The 13,351-nt window shown below is 40.8% G+C and overlaps 1 protein-coding gene across 4 annotated transcripts in view; it reads left to right on the forward strand.

The window, feature by feature from the left end:
• The first annotated feature begins 1,792 nt into the window (after window positions 1-1,792).
• Window positions 1,793-13,351, forward strand: part of LOC141606206 (uncharacterized) — a 44,780-nt gene continuing 33,221 nt past the window's right edge. For 2 of the 4 annotated variants that reach the window (XR_012526605.1, XM_074425246.1), the window contains exons 1-3: window positions 1,812-3,511; window positions 3,664-3,837; window positions 4,564-4,750. Coding sequence is in view for 3 of the 4 variants with exons in the window: in XM_074425246.1 (XP_074281347.1) it covers window positions 2,621-3,511; window positions 3,664-3,837; window positions 4,564-4,701 (1,203 nt within the window). In the remaining variant the exon portion in view is untranslated. Of the gene's footprint in view, window positions 3,512-3,663; window positions 3,838-4,563; window positions 4,751-13,351 lie in introns of all 4 variants that reach the window. The other 2 variants (XM_074425247.1, XM_074425249.1) reach the window with 2 other exon arrangements.

A 13,351-nucleotide genomic window follows, 5' to 3' on the forward strand; every position in this document is an offset into this window, starting at 1 on the left:
TTAGAAAGTTTAGTATTGAATACATGCTCCATGCTGAAATGCATTAAGATCTCAAGTATTTCGTTAAAGGAACTTCAAATTTTAAATAACCTAGACTTTAATGAGTTGAAGAATGTTACAGTTGATGCCCCTAACTTGCGCGAGTTTTCGTACAAGTGTAAAGTGAAGACTTCTCTGTCATTGATCAGAGCGCTTGATCACTGTAATGCTCAATTCTTGCCATTGGCGACATCTTCGATCACCAATGCTTGGTTTGTTAAGCTAAAGAAGTTTCTCACAGAAACAAACATTTTCAAATCTCTAGTGCTGAACTTGGATTGTACTAAATGCAGTATGATGTATATCCCCGATTAATGATGTACTTACCATGTTTGATTGTCTGATGTCCAAATGACAAAACATAGTTTGATCGTCTTTCCATTATGTTGGCATCTACAGGTTGTGGCAGAGGAGGAGCAACTCAGGAATGTGGTTATTGGCCAACCATACAAACTCAGAGAGTTAAAGCTGTGTGAAACAAGACCTTGGGATTCTTCAAAATCTTCGCTTATGACCTTTCTGGATGGTCTGTTTTGGTGTTGCCACCCTGATGTGCTGTCAATAACAACAAAATTAGAGAATTCGGCTGCGCAGGTATGCTACATCGGCAATCTGTTCGCTCAGTCTGCCTGACCCAATTCCACATTGATTTTGCTCGTCTTAAACTGACCCTTTCCCCTTAAATGAAAGAATAAAACACTTGAAGTTGAATGCATTGAATCCCCTCATTTACTTTCATATTTGTACGAGCTCGAGATTAGATTCAGGCTGTCTTGGTAGTCACTACATAGTACACCTTAATTTGTTAACCAACTATGTATACATTGAACCTCCAGACCTCCGCCATATGAAAACTTGTAAGTAGTTGTAACCATGAATTTTGTGTTTTGACCCATGATATGATATCTCATAAGTTCATGATTGGTTAATGAACATTAAGTCAACACAATGATAGTTTGTTGGATTACTAAGACGGAGCGTCTTAAGGAAGACTAGCTGTTTTTTTAAGAGGATTGATTAGTTATAGTTATTGTTTGTGAGTTGTAACCATATCATATGGTGTGACAGACTAACAGGGCTCTTTACGGGGTCGCCTTTGCCTTACATCAAATGTTCATTCTTTTTCATAAAACAAATAGACAATTTTATATGTGGGGCGCCATACTTTGTGACATTTTTTATGATTCAACTCTTAAATTTAGACATATTAATTCTTACTTACGACTTTAGAAAACGGTAATTTTTTTTTTCCAAATTGTACGTCTTTATTCTTTACGAGATTTTTTGTTTGAAAAATAAATTATTGTTTTTGAATCGTAGACGGGAATTATGATCAGTAAAAGTCTTTTGACAGAATAAACTTTAACTAACTAGAGTTCACGTGTACACGTACCAGCTTCGAAAATGATTTTTTTTTTTTTTTTTTTCAAATTCATTGTCTTTACGAGATATTCAAATATCCGATTTTAAACCGTTCTCGAAATACTCGGACGTCCGATTTTAAAATTTCTTAATGCACATCCGATTCAGCTTAACCGTAAAAAACCGGATTGGATATCCAGTTTAATTGATATTCAATATTCAGACTTTTTAATTTAAATTTTAGACCAAATTCGGATTGAAATTTTTCACTCGGGTTCATACTGTGTTAGATGAATTCATGTTATGGGTCAAGCTCGGGTTATCAGATTGGAATTCGGGTTGGTCACTTTGGCAAATTTCAAAAATACTGAGTGAGTTCCATTTATTACTCAGTATCTACTTTTACTGTCACTGCAATAAAACCCTATTCAATTTCTGGGAACTCCATTAAACCCTTTACTCTCCTAACTATAATTTCTTCACCACATTTTCTTTTTCTCCTCACATTTTGTACCCAATTAAATTACTAATTTGAGGAAGATTTACCCAGAATTTATCAAGGGAATCAGCTGAAATGTAGGTAATTTCAGTGTAATATCTCAAGTATACATACATCCCTTTTGGTAAACTCTTTTGTTATCTTATCTTCCTTAATTTCTAATTAATTATGTTGAATAGCCGTAGTGTACTGTTGTTTGAGATGGGTAGTTCTTAATTTTAATTTCTAGTAAATAAATATACTAGATTTGTGAAAATTAGGGTTTTAGATAGTGCATATCAACTGTTTGAGGAAATTCCTGTGAGAAAAATCATAATGTCTGGGGAAAATGTAGCAAAGATGCAAAGGGGTATAGTTGATAGAATTTCGGAGTTACCGGAATTTATCCTGCATACTATTCTGTCAATGCTTGGTACTAAAGAGGCGTGTCGCGCTAGTGTATTGTCTAAGAGGTGGTTTGCTGCTTGGTCTTCCATTCCGGTTTTGGATTTTCGGCCTCAATACATTAAGGAATTTGAGCCGCGCCGCTATGATGATGATATGGTTAAACGTTTTGTAGGGTTCATTGATATGATCATGGAAAGATACATTACGCGGAAGTATAGAATAACAGAATTGTACCTTATGCTTCCTAAGGTGGATGGAAAGATAGAATCTTTGGTTGACAAATGAATAACGTTCGCGGTGCAAAACCAAATCCAGAAATTGGAAATCTATATAATGCCTAAAACCAAATACAGGCTGCCTGAGATTCTATGTTCTGCAAAATCGCTGAAAGTTTTGGCAGGTATCGGCATCATGCTGCCATTTTATGAGACTATGGGACTCTTCTCTCTCGAATATCTGATTTTGTCCATGGAAACTGTAGATGACAATATGCTTCAAAGAATTGTCTCTTCCTGCCCCTTGGTTGAATTAGATATTACATATAAAAACTGCTTAAATAAAATTTCACTTCCTTGGATGAAAGAAGTTAATGGAGGAACCGAAAGCTGTGGTAGCGGAATGATGCAATCGAGCCTCAAAGCATCTCAGCTTCAAAAGTTAAAGTTTGTTTGTAGAGGAGATCTTAGTAAGGAATTACCGTGGCCATGCAACATGAACGTGGTTGCATTGAAAAACTTGAGAAAGCTGGAGTTGCGTTTTGTTCCTATTACAGATGATGTTATTTCAGAGCTGTCACATGGGCTTGTGGTGTTAGAAAGTTTAGTAATCTGGAAGTGCTTTATGCTAAAATGCATTAACATCTCAAGCAATTCACTTAAGCAACTTCGAATTACAGATAACTCGGGGTTAGAAAGTTTAGTAATCTGGAAGTGCTTTATGCTAAAATGCATTAACATCTCAAGCAATTCACTTAAGCAACTTCGAATTACAGATAACTCGGGGTTAGAAAAGGCAACGATTGACGCCCCTAAGTTGCTGGAGTTTTTGTGCAGCTGTGAAGTGGATACCTCCCTGTCGTTGATTCAAGCGCTGGATCATTGTGATGCTCAATTCTATCCATTGTGTCCAGGCTTGGTCCGTGCTGTTTGGTTTATTCATTTAAAGAAGTTTCTCACACAAGCAAACATCAAATCTTTAGTGATTAAGCGGTTGACTTTTCCAGGGGTATGAATTTCTGATTTATTTATATGTGTTTAATGTTTATTATTCTTGTCCCCAATTGACTAAACATAGTTGTATTTCGGTTATGTATTTTTGAGTACGGGATATTATGGATGAAAATAACAAAGATTATGTTGACAATGACATCTATATAGATTGTGATCGTAGACGACCAACTGAATAATGTTGGTACTGGCGCACCGTACAAACTCAGGGAGTTAAAGCTGCCGAATCCTGCCAAATATTCACTTGTGGCCTTTCTCAACGGACTGTTTTGGTGTTGCCACCCTGATGTGCTGTCAATGTCAACCGATTTACAGGCGGCTAAGGTATGCTATGTTGCATATTTGCCTCATTGCCTGATGGTATGGTGCTAGGGTATGAAGGCAAAACTAAAGGAAAATTGACAGGGAGTGACGGTGGAGGGAGGAAAAGGGGTTTGTGACTATTGTCCGTAATTTCAACGCACCAATGCGTCACCCTTTGGAGGTGTTTCTGACTATTGTCCGTAACCTCTTCCAAGCTGACCTGATTGCCCCAACTTATGCACAATGTTGCGTATCCAAATTTGTCCAATTTATAACTGGCCCAAACTACCAGTTTCCTCACCCCTAACTCTTCCAACTTCCAAGCATTACCATTACCGGCAAACCCCATTATGCACTTACATTTATTCAGTGACCCTCCAGGCCTCCACCATATTAAAACTTGTGGTGTTCTTTGTTGGTTTCTTGGTTTTATGGATTGTATAAATAGGTAAAATGTGACCCGGGCTGAAATGGTTGTACTTCTTGGCTTGCTTATTTTCCGAGTAGTAAAATCCAGGAGATTGTTTGGGTGCATTTTAATTTTCTTGGTCGTCCGTAAAATTGATTCTTGAAAGTATTAGCCAAAACCATTCCACTAAATAGTGCATTATTTTGCTCTCTGAATCATCATCTCCCTAAACTTACTACCCACCTTATGTTTGACGATTGTATGAAACTTGAACCCTGAAATTATGAATCATTAAGCTCCTTAAAACCTTAATTTGCCAATCATATTTTTTTTTGCAGTTAATCTTGAGCATCCTCCAGGAAAAAGCGGAGTGTTGTGAGGATCCCTTGAAAAGCGTTGAAGTTGAAAGCATGGAATGCCCTCGGTTACTTTCACATTCATCTGTGGTTGAAACCAGGCTCAGGTTGTCTTGGTAGTCATATTAAGAACTTCCACAGTACCTCGGGATCTCACAATTGTACACAGGTATCGTAATATTTTATACAAAAATCATCACTGTATTTTACATCATTATTTTTACTAGTTATACGGTCTAGCTTTGCTCGGGCTTTATACTACAAAATTATTTATAATTTTATATTTAGTGGGGACTTTGGATTCACGGTTATGAAAATAAAATATAAATTTGAAACTTTCGGAAGGAAGAATAACTTAGAAAAAAAACTTAAATTTTTATTTATTTTAATGTTGATATTTCTTATTTACTTGTTGGAAAGCATCAGCCTTGGCTACTTCCCCTCACTCGACCATTTTCTAAATTTTTTGTGACTATCTCATACTCACTCCGACGCTCAAGTCAGTAAACTTAAAAGGATTAAGTTATTTGTTACTTGGCTAAATATGTATTGTAGAGAGATAAGGAAGATATTACCAGATTATGAGGTGTTTAGGTTATTTTTCGGATCCTTTCCTCAATGAGGGTTGAGGAGTATTTATAGACTTTCACCTTTTGTCACGTAGTGGCCAATTGGCCAAGTGGCTAGCAGGTGAAAAGACCGTTCTACCCTCGGCCGATGGACCCATGGCAGGCCGGCCGAGGGGTCTTGGATATGAGTACGCGGATATGTGCCCCGGCTGGCTAGTTGCCTAGCCGAGACCCAGTGACAAATGACGGGTCGCGTCGGTTAGGCTGTCTAAGTCGTTGACTTGGTGTGGATATCTTTGACCTTGCTCAATATGTTGACTCGGTCAGCGGGTGCAGAATATGCCCCATCAATTTGCCCCCAGCGTAGTCTATGCCGTGGTATGGGCTCCGATGTGTGTTGAGCGTATATTCTGCGTAAGACATACTTTTCTGCCCCGGCTTCTTCTACCTCGGCTTGGATCTGCTTAGGCCGTACCATATCCCCCCTCCACATGGATGTGTAAAGGGCATCCGATGTGGAAAAGAGAGTGACGTTGGCCGAGACCAGGGGTTGAGAGTGCTTGGGTTGTTTTTGATTGCCCCGTACGTGCTACCTAGCTTGGTTGATCATGTGGCCGGCGTAGAACATATACTTAGGAATTTGTTGAGGAAGATGAATAGGCAAAGAGATATGAAGGGGCGTGTTGAAGACGCTTGGTCACTGTTGCATTGATTGACGTTCAACTGTTGCAACGATTGACATTCCGTGGTTGCATGTCCGACACGTGTCTCTGTTCGATTGGTGACGTTTCATGGGTCAGTGTCCGATTGGTCCTTCTTCATGGGCTTTCCCCTATAAATAAGGCGATTAGTCCCCGAATTTGGCCACCAATTTCATTTTCTCTAAAATTTTCTTCTCTCTAAATTTTCAAGGGCTTCTTTCTCTTCTAATCTTCAGAGTCGTTACTTCGGCTAGTGCTTTTCTTCAAGGTAAACAAACAGATTTTTCTCAATCTCTTATTTTGTTAAGTAATTGTTGCTACCATGTCTTCTCACGATCTGGGACCTAGTGCAGGCGCGCGGGGTTCCCGTCGCGTCTTGATGAAGAGGAGGTACTAGCCGCCATCCCTCTAAAGTCCGGGGTCCTAGGTCTCCTTCTCCCGAAGTTGATCCACAAGTTTTGGAGGAATGGGAGGATGAGGATGTAGGCGATGAAGACTTTGATGACGACGGTGAGAAAGGATTCCTACCGGTGATGAGAGGTCGCATCTCCGGATCACGGCGAGGCTGCATGATCGGTCCCGACCGTGCCTGGACCAATAAGTTCGCCGATTGTTCGGTGGAACTCTTTTCGAGGGTCATTTCTCCTTCGGTGATGGGTACAAAATTGTTATCCCCGAGGAGGGTCGGGTCGGTGTTGCCCTCCCCCGGTCATATCGGCGTATATATCGCACCGGAGTATGGGCTCCGGTTTCCTTTGAACGAATACGTCATGACCATCATCAAAGCTATGAACGTCGCCGTGGCTCAACCGCATCCGCCGCCATTAGGACGATAGTTGGCTTCGTATGGCTCTGTCTCTTTAAGGGGAGCTCCCTACGCTTAACTTATTCCGCCGGCTTCATCATCTTCGACCATCGACCCCGGTAAAGTGGGGTGGTACAAATGTGCGGATGGAGTCGGGCTACGTTTCCGTTGATAAGCTTTCCTCCCGCAAGGACCGGAAAGAGCGGTGGGTGTACGTTAAGGTGCTTGGATGACTATCCGCTACCCCGTCCTTCCAAAGACCAAGTTAATTTGCGGTGCGAGAGTAAGGCGGAGCATGACAAATGGGTCTCCCGGAAACACCTTAAAATGGATGCCGCCAAGGTTTATCTCAATGCGGATGAGAAACGCGAGATGTCAATTGTTTGATCTTTGAGAAGGGATGGGTGCCCCGACTCGGATTATTCTTCGGATGAGCCGCTTTGCCGCGTCGGCTTCATACCTGGCCCTCGGCCCGGGTGAGTAGGGTCGGTGTGAGGCCCATCTTTGCCTGTTATGCTCCTGTTTTTAGAGCTTTGTTTGATTACTTCTTTCATGTAACTCTTGTTTGGTTTCTTATGACCGGTTTGGCCAGGATCTGTCCGAGAGGACCTTGAAGAGGTTAGGGCTTGATAAGGACGGGAAGGTCGTTCGGCGGCATCCTCGGTGACGCGCGTGATCGTAGATCGGCTCCCAACGAACTCATGGACAAGCAATCGAAGGCACCGGATCCGGCGGCGGCTCAAGCACGGGTTCTCGGAGGCGTGCAAGAGAAAAAAAAAGAAGCGGCGTCCGGTTCGGCGACGGCGTCGGTCCCAACTCCTCTTGAACCCCGGCGGTCCGAAGGAGCATGTGGAGGTCGTCGATATCACCGAGGAGGTGGTGACCGTTGCGAAGGCCCCTCCTCCTCCAAAGAAGAGAAAAGAGCCACCGCGCTTTCTACCTACGTTCTTAGGGAAAAGAATGATCCATCCGGTCCTCCATTTAAGAAGGTCCAGACTGGTACGGATCTAACTCCGTGGTTCGACTTAGGCGATTCATTATGCATTCCCGATGACGACTCTCGATGTGTCGATGAATGTTGACATGGATGCGCTGTGTGAATTTTTGTAGATCCGCGCGTCGGCGGCCGTCGTTCTTCGAACGGCAATTAGAGAAGCAGACTGAGAAGGCGGGTGATAGAAATGTCACCGTTGACTCCTTACTCCGAAGGTTCCCCCACCGAGCTTGTGGCAGAGGGTACGAGAATATACAAGAGGTTGGCGAAGTGGACTCAACTAGCCGGCTCCCACATTATGGAGCAAGAAAAGGCTATGGCCCAAGTGGGCCACCGATCGAACCGCTTAAGCTTGATCTTACCGCGAAGGGGGAAGCCGGAAGGCTAAGTCGGACCTCCTTCGCCCGAAAGCGTGAGGAGGAAGGCCGAGAGGGCGCTCTCGGCCGAGAGGGCCAAAGTTGAGGCCGCGATGCCGCCGTTGCCAAGTTTACGGAGGAGCGGGACGGTATAAGGGCGGTTATGACGCCGTGGTTGCCAAGAGGACGAATGGAAGGATCTGCCACCATGCCCGATCGGAGGCACATAGGGGCACAAGGGCTATCCTTGCCCAAAAGGAGAAGGATATTGAGATGCTTCAAACCGAGCTCATCCCTAACATGTGCGCCCAATTCCCGGACCAGCCGAGGAAGCGACCAAGAAGCTCGTTCTGAAGGCTCCTTCCCGTGGGAACAATTTGACCCGGCTGGATGAGATGGCCGATCTTTGCGGAAAAAAGCGCGATCATGAGAGAAGGCGGAGGCGGCGAAGGCTGCTCATATAGCTGAGCCCAAGGCGGCCTACGATGCTGATGAGTAATATTTTGGTCGCTTTTTACCCCGCATTTATTCTTTATTCCAACTCGATTTTGCGTGCTTAAATGATTAAATAGCTCATTTTATTAATTAATTAGAAGTTGTTAATTTTATTATATTTATTACAAATAATTGATGTTGTTGTAGAATTAGTTATTGTGGTTGTTATGTTGGTTTTGTAGATACGAGCTCGTGAATAAGAGAAAGATCGTGTAACAAAATGGATCGAGATGGGATTATAATAATCACTACTACAGATACAGGCTATAACAACGGTCAAAAACCGTTGTTATATAAAAAAGCGGACGTTGTTAAAGCGTCCGTTGTAGAAGGTTTTAACAACGGTTGGCTTACTTAAGGAAACCGTTGTTAAAACTATTAACCACGGTTTTATGTATTAAAACCCGTTGTGGAAAGTGTGACACAATTTTGGGGGGAAAGTTATAACAACGGGTTTTAATATACAAAACCGTTGTTATAACTAAAGACAACGGGTTGTTATAAAATAACCGTTGTTGTTTGTTCTTAAAAAATAAAAAAAAATTAAATTAAATATTACTAGATGCATGCATAATTACGGCCTGTTAGAATTCCAATGCATGCATTATTACTGACATCACTGTACATATGAACGGATAATATGGAATGAGAAGGGTTAGTAATAGGATTTGAAGCAGCATTATTGAGAGATATGATGATGATTATGGCACAACTTCCTAACATATTTATTAATTAAAAAGCAATTAACTCAACCCACACATTGCTTAGTATAAATACATTGCATATCTCAACTAACATTTCCATTATCTCATATATTCATCTCCAAACTCTAACTGTTAAAACAAACTCTACTAAATCTTTCAAATCAAACTCAAAAAACTCTAACAAAATGACTGATTTCATCCTAAAGACTCTTACCATGATCGAGAACAACAACAACTTCATCCGCCGGTTCCTCCATATTGAGGAAAGTTTCAGAGCTACCTTGCGGAAGCTCGATCCATCACCGAAGCACGCCAAAGAAGATGGCTTGACGGAGCAGCGGCGATTTGCGGCTATATGACGATATAGCAATCGCCGAACGGAACCTCCAAATAGCCAAGGAGGAGAGGATGGATACGATAGAGCACAATAAGATCCTCCATGAAAATATAAGAATTGCATTTTTACATATGTAATTTTTTTTTTTAATTTATGTATTTATAAATATATATATATATATATATATATTAATTATGTTTATCTTACTTCTTCATCTTGCTTCTTCATTGTTTTAGTAACTAATTATGCGAACAATACTTAAACAAATAACATAATGGTCGATAAAAACACATACATGCAAAAGAAATAAATAGAAAAAAAAAATAATGACGATGAAACAAACAAAGGATGACGGCGAGATTTACCCGATAAATACGAACGTAAGACGATGAAATCACAAGGACGGCGAGAAGATAAAGCGACGATGAGAAAGAGAGAAATAGAGAAAGAGAGAAAGAGAGTGTGTATGTGTTTTGTGTTTGTTTGTCTGCTGTGTTTGTGTTTGTGTATTAAGGGTTGTGTTTTGTGGGTCAGCAGCATGACTTGTTTGTGTGGTTTATAGTATGGAAAGTATTGACAACGGTTATTAAACAACAACCGTTGTGAAATATGTTTTAACAACGGTTGTAAAAAACACCCGTTGTCAAATATGTTTTAACAACGGGTTTCAAAAGTAACCGTTGTGATTACTTTTCACTAACTTTGCGCCAATTTTGCGCCAAATTATTAACAACGGTTCCGCATGTGTGACCCGTTGTTAAAAATAATAACAACGGTTTTTATAACCATACCCGTTGTAATTGATTTTAGTAAAATTCGCGCCATACATTCTGCAACGTCTATTGTGATTTTCGTGAATAATCGTTGTTAAAGGGGCGTTGTAGTTGCTTAAATTTGTAGTAGTGAATCAAATAATGAAGCAAAGTCAAAAGTCAACCCCAGGCCATAAAAATCAAATTTACCAAAATCGTTTCCCTGCTTTCTTGGATTGCCATGAATGCCATCTATCCCTGATTTCCTTCATTCATTCACTAAATAATATCATCATCATCACCATCCATTTATCATTACCATCCATATTTATCATCGCCATCATTTATCAAAGCTTCAATCATCATCCCCTTCATTCACTCACATCACCATGGCAGCGGCCATCCCCATCTTAAATCATGTACCTGGAATCGAAACCCGGTTCGGCAACCATGAACCCGTGCTCATCCCTGCTCCATTCACGCATTACCAGCTCGTGCTTGCAGCCTCGACAACCACCATGCACCACCGCGCCACATCTGCTTCACCTCGACATCACCACAATCGAGCCCGTCACGCACCATCGTCATCAACAATAGCGACCACCACGACACACCGTCGTTAAGTCTCAATTCCGTGCATCGGCTCCGCCGAATCGAGTTCGGATCAAGCACCGACCCCCTGCGCACTTGACCACCGGTTTGCACACCTTCGACCGAGTTCAGACCTCCATGTCAACCACCGTGGTTACTCCGTACGACCTCCATTTCTCTTGTGCTCCGTTCATCACCATCAATCATAACGGGTTGCTTGAGGTTGTATTTTAGTGAGTGTTAATTGGGTTTTCCAAATGAATTAATCGAAGAGGAGAAGAACAGAAGAAACAAGGTTGAAGATTTGAAGAAAAGAAAAGAAGCAGCTAAATGACGGCCTTGCCCTTCATTTTTATCCCTTTGTCATTTTAAGTTGAGGGCATTTTAGTCTTTTCATTGCTCTTTTTTGTCTACTATTTAAACCATGTATGAGAATAAGGGAGGGGAGCTGATACTTGAGACGCAGCAAGCAGCCGCACCAAATAGAAAACAGTAGGAGTAGTTTTAGATCTATAAAAACTCTCTTATTTTTCCTCTCAATTTCTCCCTAATTAAATTTGTAATCTTTCTTTGTTCTTAGTTTTCAAATTTTCTCTCCTTTCATTAGTTTACAATTAATTTTGGGTTGTAATTTTGGAAGACAAGAAGACATTCATCCTCCATTTTTCAATCCAAGTTTGCCCCTTTAATTTAAGTTGGTATATTTCTTATCTTAATTTCACTCTATTTCAATTGTTTACATGTATTTCATTTCATCTTATATTGTTTGTTTAATCTTGTTGCTAACCATGTTTGGCATGGTTAGTATTGGTGTATGTGTATTACTTGTGTTAACTATGTTTGAGTAGAATTAGTCTAGGGTTAAAGGGGGAGTTTGGGTAAACATGAGGGATGATAATGAGTTGTTTACATTTGAATATGGGTTAAAAATCGAGTCTTTACATACTTGCATTGAAGGTGTTCGATGAAATGGGTGAATGAAAGTTCTTGCCTTTCTTTGAATTTTACTTAACATTTCTTTACATGAGAGTGAATAAGAATGTTTGATAGCATGTATGTGATGAGTTTGACATAATACGAAAGTTTTATGGTAAGCTTAAGGTGACTAGGAAACTAGCTTCGACTCCTTGACCGAAACCGTGACCCAATTCTCGTAGACTTTTGCATCTCCCTCTCCCTACCTAGACAAACCCGAAGACCCTAGCTTTTTTTTCTCTCTTGTTTCCGTCTTTGTGTGTGTGTTTACCTATTGTTTTAGCCTAGTTTGTTAGCGTATTAATCATTCACTTGTTTTGCATCCGCCTAAACTAAAACTAAACAATAGAGACTTGTAGCCTAACCCCACCATCCTTGTGGTTCGACCCCGATTTATACTACTTAAATTGGGTTACTTTACAAATAGTTTTTGGTACCGGAAGTGACGGCAAAAACCGGTTATCAAAATGGCGCCGTTGCCGGGGATGATGCTTTGTTAGATATAAGTCTTAGTTGAGTTTTAGGATTAGTCTCTTTTATTGCTTTTGAAAGTACAAGAAAAAAAAAATGGACAATTCATATGGTATGTATGCTTATTCTCCTTGTTGTGAATCTTGTGGTGGTTATGGACATGATTTCACTTGTTGCCCTTCATATGCACCCCCTCCTCAATATAATATGTGTGATGTGCAATGTGAATCATGTGGAAATTTTGGACATACTTGTGATATGTGCCCCTCACCCCAAATGAATATGCATAATGTTCAATGTGGGTCATGTGGTTTCTTTGGTCATTCATTTGATATGTGTCCCTCTTATTTCCCTCAAACCCCTATGAATTCTTACATGTGTAAGGAGAATAATAACATGCAACCATTCAATTCTTGCTCGCCCTACCCCCAACAACAAGAGTCATCTTATCATGAAAATCTTCCTTTAAATGGGTGTTTGTATGATGATGTGAATGTTGTGCAACCCTTTGACTCTTGTTTGCCCGACTCTCTTGACTACCCCCAACAACAAGACTCCACTTATCATGAACTTTCTAATACCACTAAAAGTTTGAGGTGTTATGTTGGTAGAATTCCTATTTGTCTTGCTTTCCCTCAAGGAGAGAATGAACACTTTGAAGCTTACATGACTAGGTTTAAACAATACCTCGCCACTTTGAATCGCAATTACTTTAGTGGAGAGGCATTATGCTTGACCATTACCAAGGGCATGAATGACTATACTAGGACTTTGTTTGACCTACTTTGTGAAGGTAACCTTGCCTCCAAGTCGGTTGATGAGATGTTCGACCTATTTGAGTTGTTTCCCCTTGGATGTCATGAGGCTAATCATTTGCTTCTCTTGGATGTTGGTGAGAGTGTTGAGGGTGTTGGTGAGGAGCTTTTGGGTGTTGGTGAGGGTGTTGTAGAGATTGAGGAATGTTGGGATATCTTGGAGGAGAGGCTTGAGATTGAGGTGAAGAGACCTTTAGAGCAAGTT

This window comes from Silene latifolia, chromosome 10, assembly GCF_048544455.1.
Source record: "Silene latifolia isolate original U9 population chromosome 10, ASM4854445v1, whole genome shotgun sequence".
Classification (NCBI taxonomy): Eukaryota; Viridiplantae; Streptophyta; class Magnoliopsida; order Caryophyllales; family Caryophyllaceae; genus Silene; species Silene latifolia.